The sequence below is a fragment of the Olea europaea genome, chromosome 6 (assembly GCF_002742605.1).
Source record: "Olea europaea var. sylvestris chromosome 6, O_europaea_v1, whole genome shotgun sequence".
In the NCBI taxonomy this organism is placed as follows: Eukaryota; Viridiplantae; Streptophyta; class Magnoliopsida; order Lamiales; family Oleaceae; genus Olea; species Olea europaea.
Window position 1 is genome coordinate 28,109,492 of NC_036242.1, and position 13,907 is coordinate 28,123,398.

The 13,907-nt window shown below is 34.7% G+C and overlaps 1 protein-coding gene across 1 annotated transcript in view; it reads left to right on the plus strand.

Annotated features, from left to right (window-relative positions):
- LOC111396335 (ATP-dependent DNA helicase homolog RECG, chloroplastic) overlaps positions 1 to 13,521 on the plus strand; it is a 35,488-nt gene extending 21,967 nt beyond the window's left edge. The window contains exons 10-19 of the mRNA XM_023022744.1: positions 2,677 to 2,758; positions 3,912 to 4,001; positions 5,155 to 5,388; positions 8,019 to 8,090; positions 8,174 to 8,326; positions 8,422 to 8,565; positions 9,403 to 9,561; positions 11,094 to 11,177; positions 11,883 to 12,455; positions 12,958 to 13,521. Of these exons, the coding sequence (XP_022878512.1) occupies positions 2,677 to 2,758; positions 3,912 to 4,001; positions 5,155 to 5,388; positions 8,019 to 8,090; positions 8,174 to 8,326; positions 8,422 to 8,565; positions 9,403 to 9,561; positions 11,094 to 11,177; positions 11,883 to 12,455; positions 12,958 to 13,050 (1,684 nt within the window). The 3' untranslated portion in view covers positions 13,051 to 13,521. The remainder of the gene's footprint in view (positions 1 to 2,676; positions 2,759 to 3,911; positions 4,002 to 5,154; positions 5,389 to 8,018; positions 8,091 to 8,173; positions 8,327 to 8,421; positions 8,566 to 9,402; positions 9,562 to 11,093; positions 11,178 to 11,882; positions 12,456 to 12,957) is intronic.
- The last annotated feature ends 386 nt before the right edge of the window (positions 13,522 to 13,907 follow it).

Consider the following 13,907-nt stretch of genomic DNA (forward strand, 5'->3'; position numbering starts at 1 on the left):
TTGGAGTGAGGAGCCTTGTTTTGTTTAATAAGGCTTTATTGGGCAAGTGGTTGTGGCGATTTGGAGTGGAGAGGGAGAGCTTTTGGAGAGAAATCATTGGGGTAAAGTATGGTGTGATGGAGGGGGGTTGGTGTACGATTGAGGATCGTGGCTCCTATGGGGTGAGTTTGTGGAGGTATATCCGACGGGGATGGAGTGATTTTAGGGAGAAACTAAATTTTGTGGTGGGAAATGGCACTGATATTAGATTTTGGGATAATAGTTGGTGTAGTGATCAACCGTTAAAGGAGGGATTTCCTTTATTGTATCGCATTGCGTTAGAGTCTGCTGCTATGGTGGGTGATGTATTAGACATTCATAATGGGGGCTATAGTTGGAATATTACTTTTGGGAGGAGTTTACAGGATTGGAAATTGGAAGATTATTCGTTGTTTTTGACCACTCTGCATGAGATACAAATTCGGGTAGGAGAGGGTGATTGGAGCAGGTGGAGGTTGGCTCGAGATGGTATTTTTTCAGTCCGCTTATACTTTCAATCCCTTTTGGGATTTGTGGGAAGTTCATTACTTTGGAAGATGGTGTGGCAAAGCAAATTGCCTTCACGGGTAGCATTTTTATTGTGGACAGTTATGAGGGGGCAGGTGTCAACGGTGGATAATCTTCGACGAAAAGGATTTTATGTAACCGAGTGGTGCTATATGTGCAAGAAGGATGGATAGATAATTGATCATTTATTCATTCATTGTGATGGTGTACGTTGGCTTTGAAACAGTATTCTGGCTTCTCAATCAATGGATTGGGTGCTATCTAAGCGTATAGAAGATGTGGTTCGGGCATGAAGGAGAAAACTTCGCGATAAGGATAGCAAATTTCTCTGGAATCTTATCCTGGGATGCATTGTATGGTGCATATGGAGAGAACGAAATGATCGATGTTTCGAAGACCAAACAAAGACAACAGAGCAGATAAGAGAATTATTTTATTTGACTTTGTATACTTGGTTTAATGCAGTGGCTAAAAATCCTGTTGTAGGGTTGCCTAATTTCATGTTGTTCCTTTCATGCCTAAAGTGATTATATACCTCCCGTGTATTCTCTTTTAAGGAATAAAATTCTCTGATTACCTATAAAAAAGAAAAAAAAAACTTGGGTATTCATCAGGTTACATTAAATTTCATATATTGTTTTTTTCCGTACATACCTAGGCACTTGAGCCATAGTTGAGAGCCTTCTTCAGTTCATTGTCGCAGGAAGTATCTTTTTAGGATGTTGCCTTTTCATTTTTTCCTTAATATCTTTAACTTTTCTTGGGTGAGGCTTTGGCTATTTTGATTGTTTGAAATGCTTTTTTGTGCAAAATTTACTCATAGCTGTGGATCTTAAAAAGGTACGGACAATGCGTTGTGAAGATCACTTTGAAATGAGGGAATACAATATTGATGTGCTCAAAGACGAAGGAGATTCATCTTTGTGTTCAAAAGGGAGGCCTTATCCAATATATCCTTCGAAAAAAGGACTAACCCCAGATCTTCTTCGGGATATCATTTCAAGGTCTGTATTCTGAAACTTGGTCTCATTGGTAAACTAATTCGTAGTGGACTGAGGCTGCTATTTCACTACCCTTTTCTTCTCCTTTTCCTTTTCCTTGTTCTTGTTCCTCTCTCTCTCTCATGGTTCACATTTTTCATCTTGTTAGATAAAAATGTTCACCTGTCATGCTACAAAAACCAGGCCATGTCTGCCTTGTACCATGGCTACTGTATCCAAGTTGATAATTAGTCCCTTTAGTATTAAATTTGCACATCGTGTATAGGTCTGCATCTCTTCATCACTGCAAGTAAAATATTCTTTATTAGTAATCTTGAATTGTTAACCTCTTTGTTTGTCAACAAATAATGGCAGTAAACAATTTTAAGTTCATAACTTTTCCTTTCTTTTCTTTCCTTTCCTTTTTTTCCTTTTTACTTTTTCGAGAGTGGATTGTTTACCATGATTTATATTTTTCTCATCCTCATTACATTTTTCATTCTGTCAACACAGGGTCATAGGTATCCAGTCTTATATTTAAAAGACGAATAATTAAACAGATTTGGCCTCTGTTGTTTTAACAAGTAATAGTATGTGGGAGAGAGTTTCAAGATTGCATTAATGTACTTCTGCAAGCTGCTTATTATTTTAGGACTTATCAAAAGGAAAGGCAGCGCATCTAATTTGTGATCCTGTCCACAAATTAAATTGTATTATAGGAATGAGGCATTTACCGATGCATGGAAAGTTGAACACCTAAGACTGTTTTAGGTAGAATTGAAGATTTAACTTGTCTTGTTTCTTGTAAAAGGTAAAAAGAGGATAAGTTAGATCATGTTCTACTTCCATCATTTTATTGAATTTCTGTCTGGTCAGTCTACTGGCGTCAAATGGTGTGTGTGGCATTGCCATGTATTAATGTACCGTTATATATCTTTTATTGCTTCATTTAGATGGTAAATTTGGCATACATGACGTGTTTCATTGTATTTTTTCTGCACATCTCTCTCTCTCTTTCATTTTATCGTATGTTTGTGCAAGTAATAAGAAGTTCCATGTCATTAACTCAATCTATTCTTAGAAAACATATTCTATTACCTTCATTGATAACAGCGAAACTCTCTAATGCGTGTGATTCGACATTTTTCAGAGCTCTAAAGATGCTGCCAGACAATCTTGACCCTATACCTAAAGATGTCACTCAGGATTTTGGACTTCTGTGTCTTTCAGATGTAAGTAAACTGGCTTTGAACCGTGGTAAGGTTTATCATATAATATTTTCTTTCTTAGTCTTTCCTTTCTTTCGTTTGGAGCAATTACTGCTATCTTTCTTTGATCTATTTTAGTTGCCCTGATATTAATTTTTATTGTTTTCGAAGGGGCCTACATAAAGAAATAACCATCGATTTTTCCTTTGTATTAGTGGTGGATTCTTCAGAATTTAAAAGGACTTTGGAGAATTCTATAATAGTACTCTTCAATAAAATTGTTTAAAGTAGTCAAATTGAGACATTCTTATGTAGGAAATGGAAAAGGCTCATATTCAAAATGGATGGGTAAAAGTATTTTGCTCTAGTATAGAACAAAGGGGAAGAATCAACTATGACTAAAGAAATGCTCTTAGATGATATAGATAACAGAGTTCCCTTCCTTTTTCAATTATTTGTCCATTTATAAAGGAAAAGAAGCTCGTGCATTCCTCTTTGCCTTATAATGGTTAACAAGTACCAGTACTTGAAAGAAACAGGAAGAACGTACTAATGCTTTCCCAAATAATGAGTCTAGTTCTTGAATTTTTTGCTTTTCCAGTTTCTATCCATCCAGTTTGAACATGACCATTTTTATTTTCCAGATTAATTAATCAAAATGCACATATTTTTATTTCAACATTGACTTACTGCGCTAAACAAATAATCAAGGCATTTACCTTTTTAATTTAAAACATGTCTAGATTCAGATAATAGCATTTGTTATGATGTCATGAACATGTAATATTTGGAAATAAAAAAGTATAATTAATGTTTACATAGTTATCCATGAATTTGTTTTTCCATTAGGGACATGCTTCGATTGATTAGATCTTTTATTGGTTCTTTCTCTCCTCATTTGGGCATCTGGTAGAGTAGCTACAGTTATGAAGTTGCTTCCCGACTTTTTACTTTCAAATTGCACCTCAATTTATAAGATTATATGAGATAATTGAGTCAAAGGAATGTAACAATCACCGTATCACCCAGGATTATCTTATATAACATTGCAATTTTGTAACTTCCAGCCGCTTGTTTGTATTATACCAAAACTCGTAATGAAGGTTTTGTGAATATTCATACTCCTTCATGTTCATTTATGGGCAGAAATATGAGTGTTTCTTGGGTCAAAATGCAGGCATATATTGGCATTCACCAGCCAAAAAATTTAAACGAGACCGAGTTAGCTCGAAAGAGGCTTATATTTGATGAGTTCTTTTATCTTCAGGTAACGATGGCATATGCTTGTTTTTTCCTTTCATTCCTTGCACCCTGTTGCTTTATTCCTCTTTTTACCTTTCTTTTAAATTTAAGGTCCTAATTATGAGAATTTTTTAGCTGAATTCCTTTTTCTTTGGCACACTGAGATATTGTTAATACCTCTGTCTTACTTCTTCCTTCCTATTCCTTGACCCACAGTTAATCTGAGTTCCACTTCTACAACCTATCAAAGCTCTCTTCTCTCTCTTCATCTCGACATCTTGTTAATGACCTTGATTTTTGTGCTCTGTTATATTTTCTTCATCAATTCCATATTGGCATAGGAACACACATCCAGATAGAACCAAACCTGACAAAATAATTAAACTACAGCAGGAACTAATTGTCTCTCTATAGTTCTTGATATTCAGTGCATTAAAGGCTGTTAAATCTCATAGACTCATAATTATTCCAGATAAGGAAGTGAAGTCTGTACAAAGGGATGCCTATATTAACTAATGCTACTTAAGTAAATATCCAAATATTAAATCTTTGAATAGCATAATCAATTAAGTATAGTCTATCCTATTCCTTGGTGTTCCCCTCTTTAAAATCTTAGGGATTGGATACATTTTGTTATTTGTTTTCTTGGGGTCCAAAAGAACCCTTTTTCTGAACCTTCTTTTGGGGATATTTATTTTATTTTACTACTTCGCTGGGGTAAACTAAGTATATTCACTTTAAATGGAGGAAGAGACTTGGCGAAAGAGATTAGAAATTAGTTCAACAAGCTAGATTGCTAATACCTCACGTTCTTAGGTACAAAAACTGTATTCTTCTTCTAAAAATTGTCAAGTACAAAGATTATTTCTTCCCTTTAATATCAATATATGGGGCACTTGATTTGCAAAGATAGCAGTAGATGGTGTTTTACACTGTGCTAAGCTGACTAAATGTTTACCTAGACTTAGGCTTTTCTTTCACAGATAACTTTTCCCTTGTCCTAAAGACTACTAATTTCTGCGTGAAAGCTGTTCATTGAATTAATTTAATGCATTCAATGGAAGCCTATTTACGATTGAATTTCCGAGGTGCAAATGATATACATCATTTTTTCTCCGGGAACTTGTTTATCAGACTATTATAATTTCTTCCTTCTCAGTTATTTTCTTCCTTTTCAGTTGGGAAAGTTATTTCAAATGCTTGAGGGTCTTGATACGAAGATAGAGAAGGACGGGTTACTTGATAAGTATAGGAAGCCTGAGTTGAACTCGAAGTTTATGGAAGAATGGTCTTGTATGACCAAAAAATTCGTGAATGCTCTTCCATATTCCCTCACTCCCAGTCAGCTGAGTGCCACTTCAGAAATCATTTGGGATCTAAAGCGACCGGTTCCAATGAATCGATTGTTACAGGTCTTGTACTTCTTTTTTCTTGTACTTTATTTTATTACTTACTTTCATTTGTGTTAAATGCTATATCTAGAATTGAAAGTAGAAAAGTTATTCCAAAATTTCAATTTCCTTTCAGCAACTACATTGTACTTCCCATTGCACTTTCCTTATTTAAAAGAAAAGGTTCTCTTTACCTAGACATATTTGTATATTTCATGGAGTTCAAGTATCCTTTTTTCTAGATAATGGAGCTACTGAGTGACGGATATTTCATTATCTATCATTTCCTTTGGGGAAAACCATTTGGAAGACAGTGTCTTTCTGGTTTAAATTGAGGTTAGATGATTTTTATTATGTGGCCTGAGTTTGTTATAGTAATGCTGTGAAAGTCATAATTTACTAGGGGCATTCTAGTTTTCTATCATGATTCTCTCCTCATTGTAATATATCCAGAAAGTATATTGAATTATGTGGAGACTGCAATTTCTCTTAGAATAGGGGTTTTTGTTTGTTTTAGATTCTCATAGCCATATTAATATCCTTATTCTAATTTCAATAATCGGGTGAATGAAATTCCGATTTCTCAACATAGTGGCAGAGCATTGAGGGTCTTTGTTCTGGAGTTTTTCTGGTCTGTTCTTGCGGGAATCTGGTGGCCTGCATCGCCTTCTGTTCTTGCTTCGTTGTTGAATCTTTTCCTCCTAATTTTTCCTGCCGGTCAATTTCTCCTAATTTTTCCTGCGAAATGGCCTCATTTTCTACTGTCTTCTCTTAGATTTCTAGACTTCAGTTCCCAGAATTGATTTCCAGTCTCCCTTCCTCAAGCCCTTGTAACCATTTATGACTTTTGTCTGGAATCAGGGCCCATTCATCTTCTTCATAGTAAATATCCAACCTGAAACCCTGACTTCTCTTTTTCCTACTTAAAACCCTTGCTTCCAGATCATGACCAGTAAACTTAATGGCCAAAATTTTCAAGAGTCGTCTTAATCCGCCAGGTAATTCATCAAAAGAAAGAGGAAGACAGGAACATTTCATGGTTATATTTTGGCTCCTTCGCCCTATACAACTGTAATCAATTAACGACTTCTTCTTTCAAGAGCTACGGTGATTTGGGTGCTTTATTTGTCCAACGTAGAGATATAAGAATAAGTGTATGACTTAATGAATCATATTACTCTTAAGAAGCAAAATCATTATCTGTGACCAAGTATTACAACACTTTGGAAACATTGTGGCCGGAATTGAACCACCATACAAAAATGTTGATAGAATCCGTTACTGACGTGCCTTTGAAGGTGAAGGGATTTTTCCATCATTAGCGGCTTTAAATTCTGAAGTCTGAACTAGATCAAGTTATGGTGCAAGTTCTGTCCAAAAAACCTTTCTCATTATCAGAAGAGGTGATTGCCTACATAGGTGCAAAAGAAAGCTGTCAGATTGTTATGTTGAAAAATCACCAATTAAAACTTTGCTTGAGTAATTCACTTTGCTCGAATATTTCCCATGTCTAATAACTATTTTACAGTCGAGAAGCAAGAAGGGGATTGATTGGAAAAAGACACAAGGTGGTGCTATTTCGCAATAAAACCTAGATACACATAGGAGATGTGTTGGAAGCTTCATGGACAGCCATCTTAGGGGACACACCAAAAAGGGGAAAAAAAAATGTTGGGATAGGGGATAAATCTGGAGAAATATTTTTAAGGAGTTCATAGTAAGTAGAAATAAGATTGAATACATAAAATATGCTTTTATTCATGTTTTATCCATTCAGATAAGGATGATTCTAGATTCGAAATAAAGAATCGAAAGAGAACCTAGATTTGATTATTAATAATGATAATGATAATGATTTAATGTATAGTACAGATTCGACAAGAAATTTTTCTGTACCAGGCCATGTTAGAACTAATAGGTGGAAACAATTGAGATTAGATTAAAGGAAGAACAACTTAGATGATTGGATGTATCTTGCTTAGACCCAAATAAGCTTCCATTCATAAATGATGCAATCCCAATAGTGTAGAACATGTTAGAAAAAGGGAGGTTGACCAAAATTAACATGTATGGGGGTATTAGAAAATAACCATAGTTTCGATGGATCATTAAGATTGGTTTATTCGTCTGAATGACTTGGAAGTTTATCTCAAAATGAAGCTTAGCTTGTATAATGTGTTGAGAAATGATAGTTAGTTTACTGAAAAGGACCATATGTTTGCTAATATTTCCACTGTTAATATACATTTGTACACACTCCACCCCAAAATCCTTGTCTCGATTTGGCTTTGGTTGATTAATTTGTTACGGATTGGAAAGTTATGTATTTTTTATGACTTCATGATTTTTATGTTAATCAATATTCCTGTTATACGATGTAGGCACCAAAGTGTTTATATGCCTTCTCAGTTCTGACAGTTCATGGAACATTATGCATTATACCAATTGCATGATATTTGAAGCAATTCTGGTGAATAGTCATCTATATTCAACAATATGCAAATCATTGTATCTGATCTGTTGCTCAAGCAATGTCAACGCTTGTACTTCCACCTTCACTGGATATATTATTTCGTTGATTTAGAGTCACTATCTGTTGAAATACTAGGAAACTTTTCCTGCTGCTCATTTTTCTATTTGCTTCTTATCAGGGTGATGTTGGATGTGGAAAGACTGTGGTAGCATTCCTAGCATGCATGGAGGTAATTGGCTCAGACTATCAGGTAACGTATTATTATTATAATTCTTAGAAGTTGTAATCTTATACTTTATATATTTGGACTGAATTGTTTTCTTTCGTCTTCAGGCAGCTTTTATGGTTCCAACTGAGCTGCTAGCAGTGCAGCATTATGAGAACCTTCTTCAATTGCTTGAGAAAATGGAAGACATCTATAACAAACCTTCTGTTGCTCTGTTGACAGGATCAACCCCAACAAAACAAGCACAGTTTATTCGTAAAGTAGGAATTTCTGTAAATTACATGGGCTGTAAACTGGATTATCTTTAATTCCTGATATACCATTATAGCTTATGCTAGCTACAATTCTTCAATAGGGTCTCCAAGCTGGAGATATCTCGCTAGTCATTGGAACTCACACTTTAATAGCTGAAAAGGTGGAGTTTTCAGCTTTACGCATTGCAATTGTAGATGAACAACATCGTTTTGGTGTTGTCCAAAGAGGACGTTTCAATAGCAAGGTATCTCTTCATTTTTGCTAGCTTGTGCTGATATCATATTGATATATTGTCTGGACATTTGTATATGCCGAAGAGTTGTGACTCTAGTGTAGCGTGCTCAATTTTGTAGTAATGAGAACTTTGCCCTTGACCGTGTGGCTCAAGTTTATTACTGATTGGTAACAATATTCAATTTTTGCAAATGAATTAACTGTTCTAGCCTTCTAGGAGATGAGGTTGATACTAAAGCTGCTGCATAAACTTCTGTTTGTTATCGAATCAAGTTTTTATTGGAAATAATACATTCTGGGAATACCTTTCATGCGATCTATGTATTAAAATAAACTATGATCAATATTTGAGAATGAAAAATATCATCAAAATAATAATCTTTTTATTTTCCAAACCTTTTTGGGGAAAACCATATATTTTCATTTACTTTTCATTGGAGGCGAGTTTATTTCAATTCATTCTTGAATTATAGTTCACTTAGGAGGTTTAAAATTAAGATTAAATTTCTTTTACCGTGTTTCCCAGATGCTAATTCTCCCGTCCCCTTTTTCTATTATGTCTTTTAAGGTCCTTTGACAGCCATAGAATAATTCTCTGTTTAATCAGCTCCTAATCAATAGTCTTTAGCAGAGTGACGCAGCTTTGTATATAATACTTGCTTTGAAGTGTCCTCTGTTTTTAAGTTCTTTCTTCCTATGTAATAGAATTAGTAGAATTTGCTTAGGTCATTTGCATTGGCATTTTAAATGCATTTTTTTAATGGTAGTTCCTCTAGTTTCTTCTCTTAGCAAGTTATTAAGTTGTGATGGGAAACTCCACGGTTTTATTTTCCTGTGATTGTTGCAGTTATATTTCAACTCCATAAGTTCCAAACTGGCCTCAACTAGTTCAAAGGATTCACAGAAAAGTGACACTGTCATGGCTCCTCATGTTCTGGCAATGTCAGCCACACCAATTCCTAGAACACTTGCACTGGCTTTGTATGGGGACATGTCACTGACACAAGTATGTACGCTCTTTTTAGTTTCTTTCCATTACTAACGTGCTATTGCGATATTTCATAATACTTGTAAACCTGCAGGCTATATTTTCTCTGAGAATATTTCCATGTTTATCCTTGTTATGGGATTAACATAGAACTAAGTAAAACATTGATTCCCATTCTTTATACCACTTGGACGGCTAGTGTTCCATATTTTTTTGTCTAAGCTTTGAAACGACACCTTGGTGTCTAAAAAGGTCATTAATTTTTTTTCCTAAAAGTTTCATGGGACGTGGATAAGTGTTTTTTCTCTTTTTTATTTGGTGTTGGTTGGAGATGGGAGTTGGCAGGAATTCTTGTATTTCTTGGTTCTACTCTTCAAATTTCCAATTAGAAGTTCCTCATTTGCATGGTTCATCTTTTTACCCTTTTTTTTGGCAATTCCATCTAACTTCGGTAGATCAAAGAGAGGGTCTCAAGCCATATAATATGATTCAGTGATTTATTTGCATTAGGAAATAGCAGCTGATTGTATACTAAATAGTTTTGACGGAAAATTAATTAATTAAATAAATATTAGGCTTCTTTTATAAGCTCATGGGTATATAATTATGTGTTTCTCCAGACCACTAAATCTGAATTTTCAAAAGCACTTCCAAGACAGTCTTCTACATTTTCATTTCTACTCAATTTTAATGTAATTATAACTATGCAATTTCTAGTGTTATTCATTGGTTATATCTACGGAAATAAAGTGTTGGAGAATTTGTGTATATAGTTAAACAAACATGATCATTTTACTCTGTAGCATCTTCAATCTTCTTGTGTAATTGAATTTCGAAGGTTTAGTTTTTGCATCCATTGGACTTTTTAGTGGTTGAGGTAATTACTAAATATCGACTTGTTTGATTGCTTTAAATTTAAACAATGTGTTTCATTAAAACTTTTGTATAGTTTGTACATGACTTTGTGCAAATAAATATGAAACAAAAGATCCCATGTATTTGTGTTTTGTTAAAAAACTTCGTGTAATTACTGAAATCTTAGATTTACTTTTGGTTGTCGTTAAATGTCTATTTGTAGCAGTTTTACTACAGATCACATCAATCTTTTTCTTTCTTACTTTTGTTTTTCTCCTCTAGTTATCTTTGCGTACGGAAGGTCATTTTCTAATTTGGCACTAGTAAGAAAGGTGTTAGCTTATGTCTAATGTTTTCATTTGACAAGAAAATGGAAGGCATTGCAAGAAAATTTTGTTGGGGGTCAAAGTTGGAAGAAACGGTGCAATTAATATGTGGGTACTATTTTTCTGGGAGGTCCTTTGAGAAGCAGCATATAATTATCCCTAATAATTTTATAAAACCTAGTTGTCTATGAGTGTGTATAATAGGACTCTTATTTTTCATTTTTGTAATTTTGACCTGGCTAGTATGATACTCAAGAGTTTTCATTTATGTCAGAGTAATTCTTGATATTATGCACATTGCATTGTTTATGGTTAAACATTACATTATTTCTTGTATTGAACCTTTTGGGAAACTTCTTGAAATGACAGATCACCGATTTACCTCCTGGAAGAACACCAGTTGAAACATACATCATTGAGGGAAATGAAACTGGATTTGAGAAGATATACCAGGTAATATCTTTCATTACCAAATGTAACAGTCACCAGTTAATTAGTAATTGAAACGCCCACTTGCCTCGGAGGAATATCAGTATTTGCTGTGTAAGTTGTTGATTAGGGCCAGATGTGCTGCAGTCCTCGTCGTCAAAAGATTTCAATAACATCTTAATAAAACACTTAAATTAAATAATTTCATATGAATCAATGTTAAAAAGATAACAAAGCTATATCGAAAATTCCACGCCATAATTGTTTAGTTTGATTTATGCTGGTAGCAGTGATACATACTTCGGTGTGGCATTTGATAAGTCTTGAGCGGATTATGAAATTACTGTGTGAATGCCAACTGCCATTATAACATCTAATTATAAAATAGATTTTGCTCAAATATGATTAAAAATATGGAGTTTTTTAGTTAATTATGTCTCCCATTTCTGGAAAACTCAAGACGAGCACTACTTTTTTGCTAGTTATCCCAAACATAATCAATGGATAAAGTTGTTAACCTCTTTCATCTTTCAAGCATCTGTGGATTAAATTATATCTATTTGAATATGCTCGCGTCATCAAATATCAAATATGAGACCTTTTTTTTTTTTTTTTTTTTTTGATATTTTTTTACAAAAAATTTTTTTTATAATTTTTTTTTTTTTTTTTTGAAAGGTAGAAAATCTTGTATATAATCAAAGTAAACTTTGAAAGCTTTTACTGTTGCAGATGATGGAGGAAGAGTTGGGAGGAGGAGGAAAAGTATATCTTGTGTATCCAGTCATCGAGCAATCCGAGCAACTGCCTCAGCTTCGTGCTGCTTCAGCTGATCTTGAAACTATCTCTGGAAGGTTTCCAAGTTATAATTGTGGATTATTACATGGGAAAATGAAAAGTGATGAGAAGGATGAAGCATTGAGGCGGTTTAGGGCTGGAGACACAAATATACTGCTCTCTACACAGGTGATTGAGATTGGGGTTGACATACCAGACGCGTCTATGATGGTTGTGATGAATGCAGAGAGATTTGGAATTGCGCAATTGCACCAACTTCGAGGTCGGGTTGGACGTGGAGAAAGGAAGTCTAAGTGTATATTATCAGCATCTACAACCACTAGCCTAAACCGGCTGAAAGTGCTTGGGAAATCATCAGATGGATTTTACCTTGCAAACATGGACCTTCTACTGCGTGGGCCTGGTGATTTGCTTGGTAAGAAACAGTCGGGACACCTTCCTGAGTTTCCCATAGCGAGGTTAGAGATTGATGGAAATATTCTACAAGAAGCGCATCTTGCTGCACTGGTGAGTTGTATTGTTATAATATACCTTATTTTAAATACCATACGTATTAGTTTATAATGTTTATATAAATTAGGAAATGCTGTACATTATGTATAGCATTCCATTCGACAAGCAGTTTTAATAAACTGCTCAATAGCTGTCTTATTCCAGATCTGTAAAGAAAGGACATTTTGTAGATGGTAAACTAGAAACTTGCACAATTGGCTATAGATAGAGTAAAACTGATCCTTGTCTAGGAAACTTTGCTTGTCGTAAGCATGTGGGATCTGGTTATTTTGGTTCCTCTACTATTACGGCCAAAATACTGTTTTGAGGACATACATCCTGATATTGACCGACAGTTCAATTTTTAATTGTAATTTTCTCAATTACTGTTTTGAAGTATGAACACTGACATCATGCCGTCTACCTTGCTTTCTTCAAACCCAGTGAAATTTGATGAAGAGTGAAAGGAAAATAAAGAATGATTGTCTTAACAATTGAATTTTTGTTTTGGTTTCAGAAAGTTCTGGGAGAATCGCATGACTTGGAGAAATTCCCAGACCTCAAAGCTGAGCTTAGCATGAGACAGCCTCTGTGCCTTCTTGGAGACTAAGCAACACCCAGGCATGTTACTGTGTATTGTTGTTCCATGATAAATTATGGTAGGAGTTTTTCTTCTTTGAAAGCTTTTATCTGTTCGTGGTGTTGTTAGAATTGGTTTTCTTTAATTCTGTATTTTTCTGCTTCAAGGAAGTGCAATTTTCATATTTCATTCTTCAGTTGTTCAAATGTTCACTTCGCGTTTAGCAATGCTTTGTGAGTTTAGCACAAAACAATTGAACAGAATCCATATCCCTACTTTAACACTTATTGGTGATTGAAGTGCACGGCTATGGAGGAGGAAATTGAACTCTCGACTAGGAGTCGAGTCAAGGAAAGCACAGGCGAGGTCGAATTATATGAAGTGGCTGGGGAGTAGTGGCGATGAAGGGCCTTATGCGTATCTATATTTTCCACTTGTTGTAAGGAGATGCTCGCTAAAACAAAATCAATATTAAACCTACATTTTCGTTTGTATAAATCATGTTGGGAAGTGTACATAAACAATTTGAATTATAGATAGATAGATGCAAGTTGTAGATAAGTGGATAGTACTTGTGAATCTCACGAAATATGATAAAAAGTTGAATAGTGTTTATAAATCGTTTATAAACATGAGCCAAACATGTTATAGACATTGGTGCCTTCTAGATCAAGGATCAATTAATTCACTACTGAAAGGCGTGTAGAAAAAAAAAATGATGCAATTTCCAATTAACCGGCCACCGCCGCCGATGCCAATTGTTAACATTCATGATTTAGCTGTAGCAATCACTTGTAACATTCATTTTTACACCACACAACCACCTCAGACTGTATATTGGAAAGTCATCAAAAAGAAATAACCAATTATATCGTTAAAACCACCAC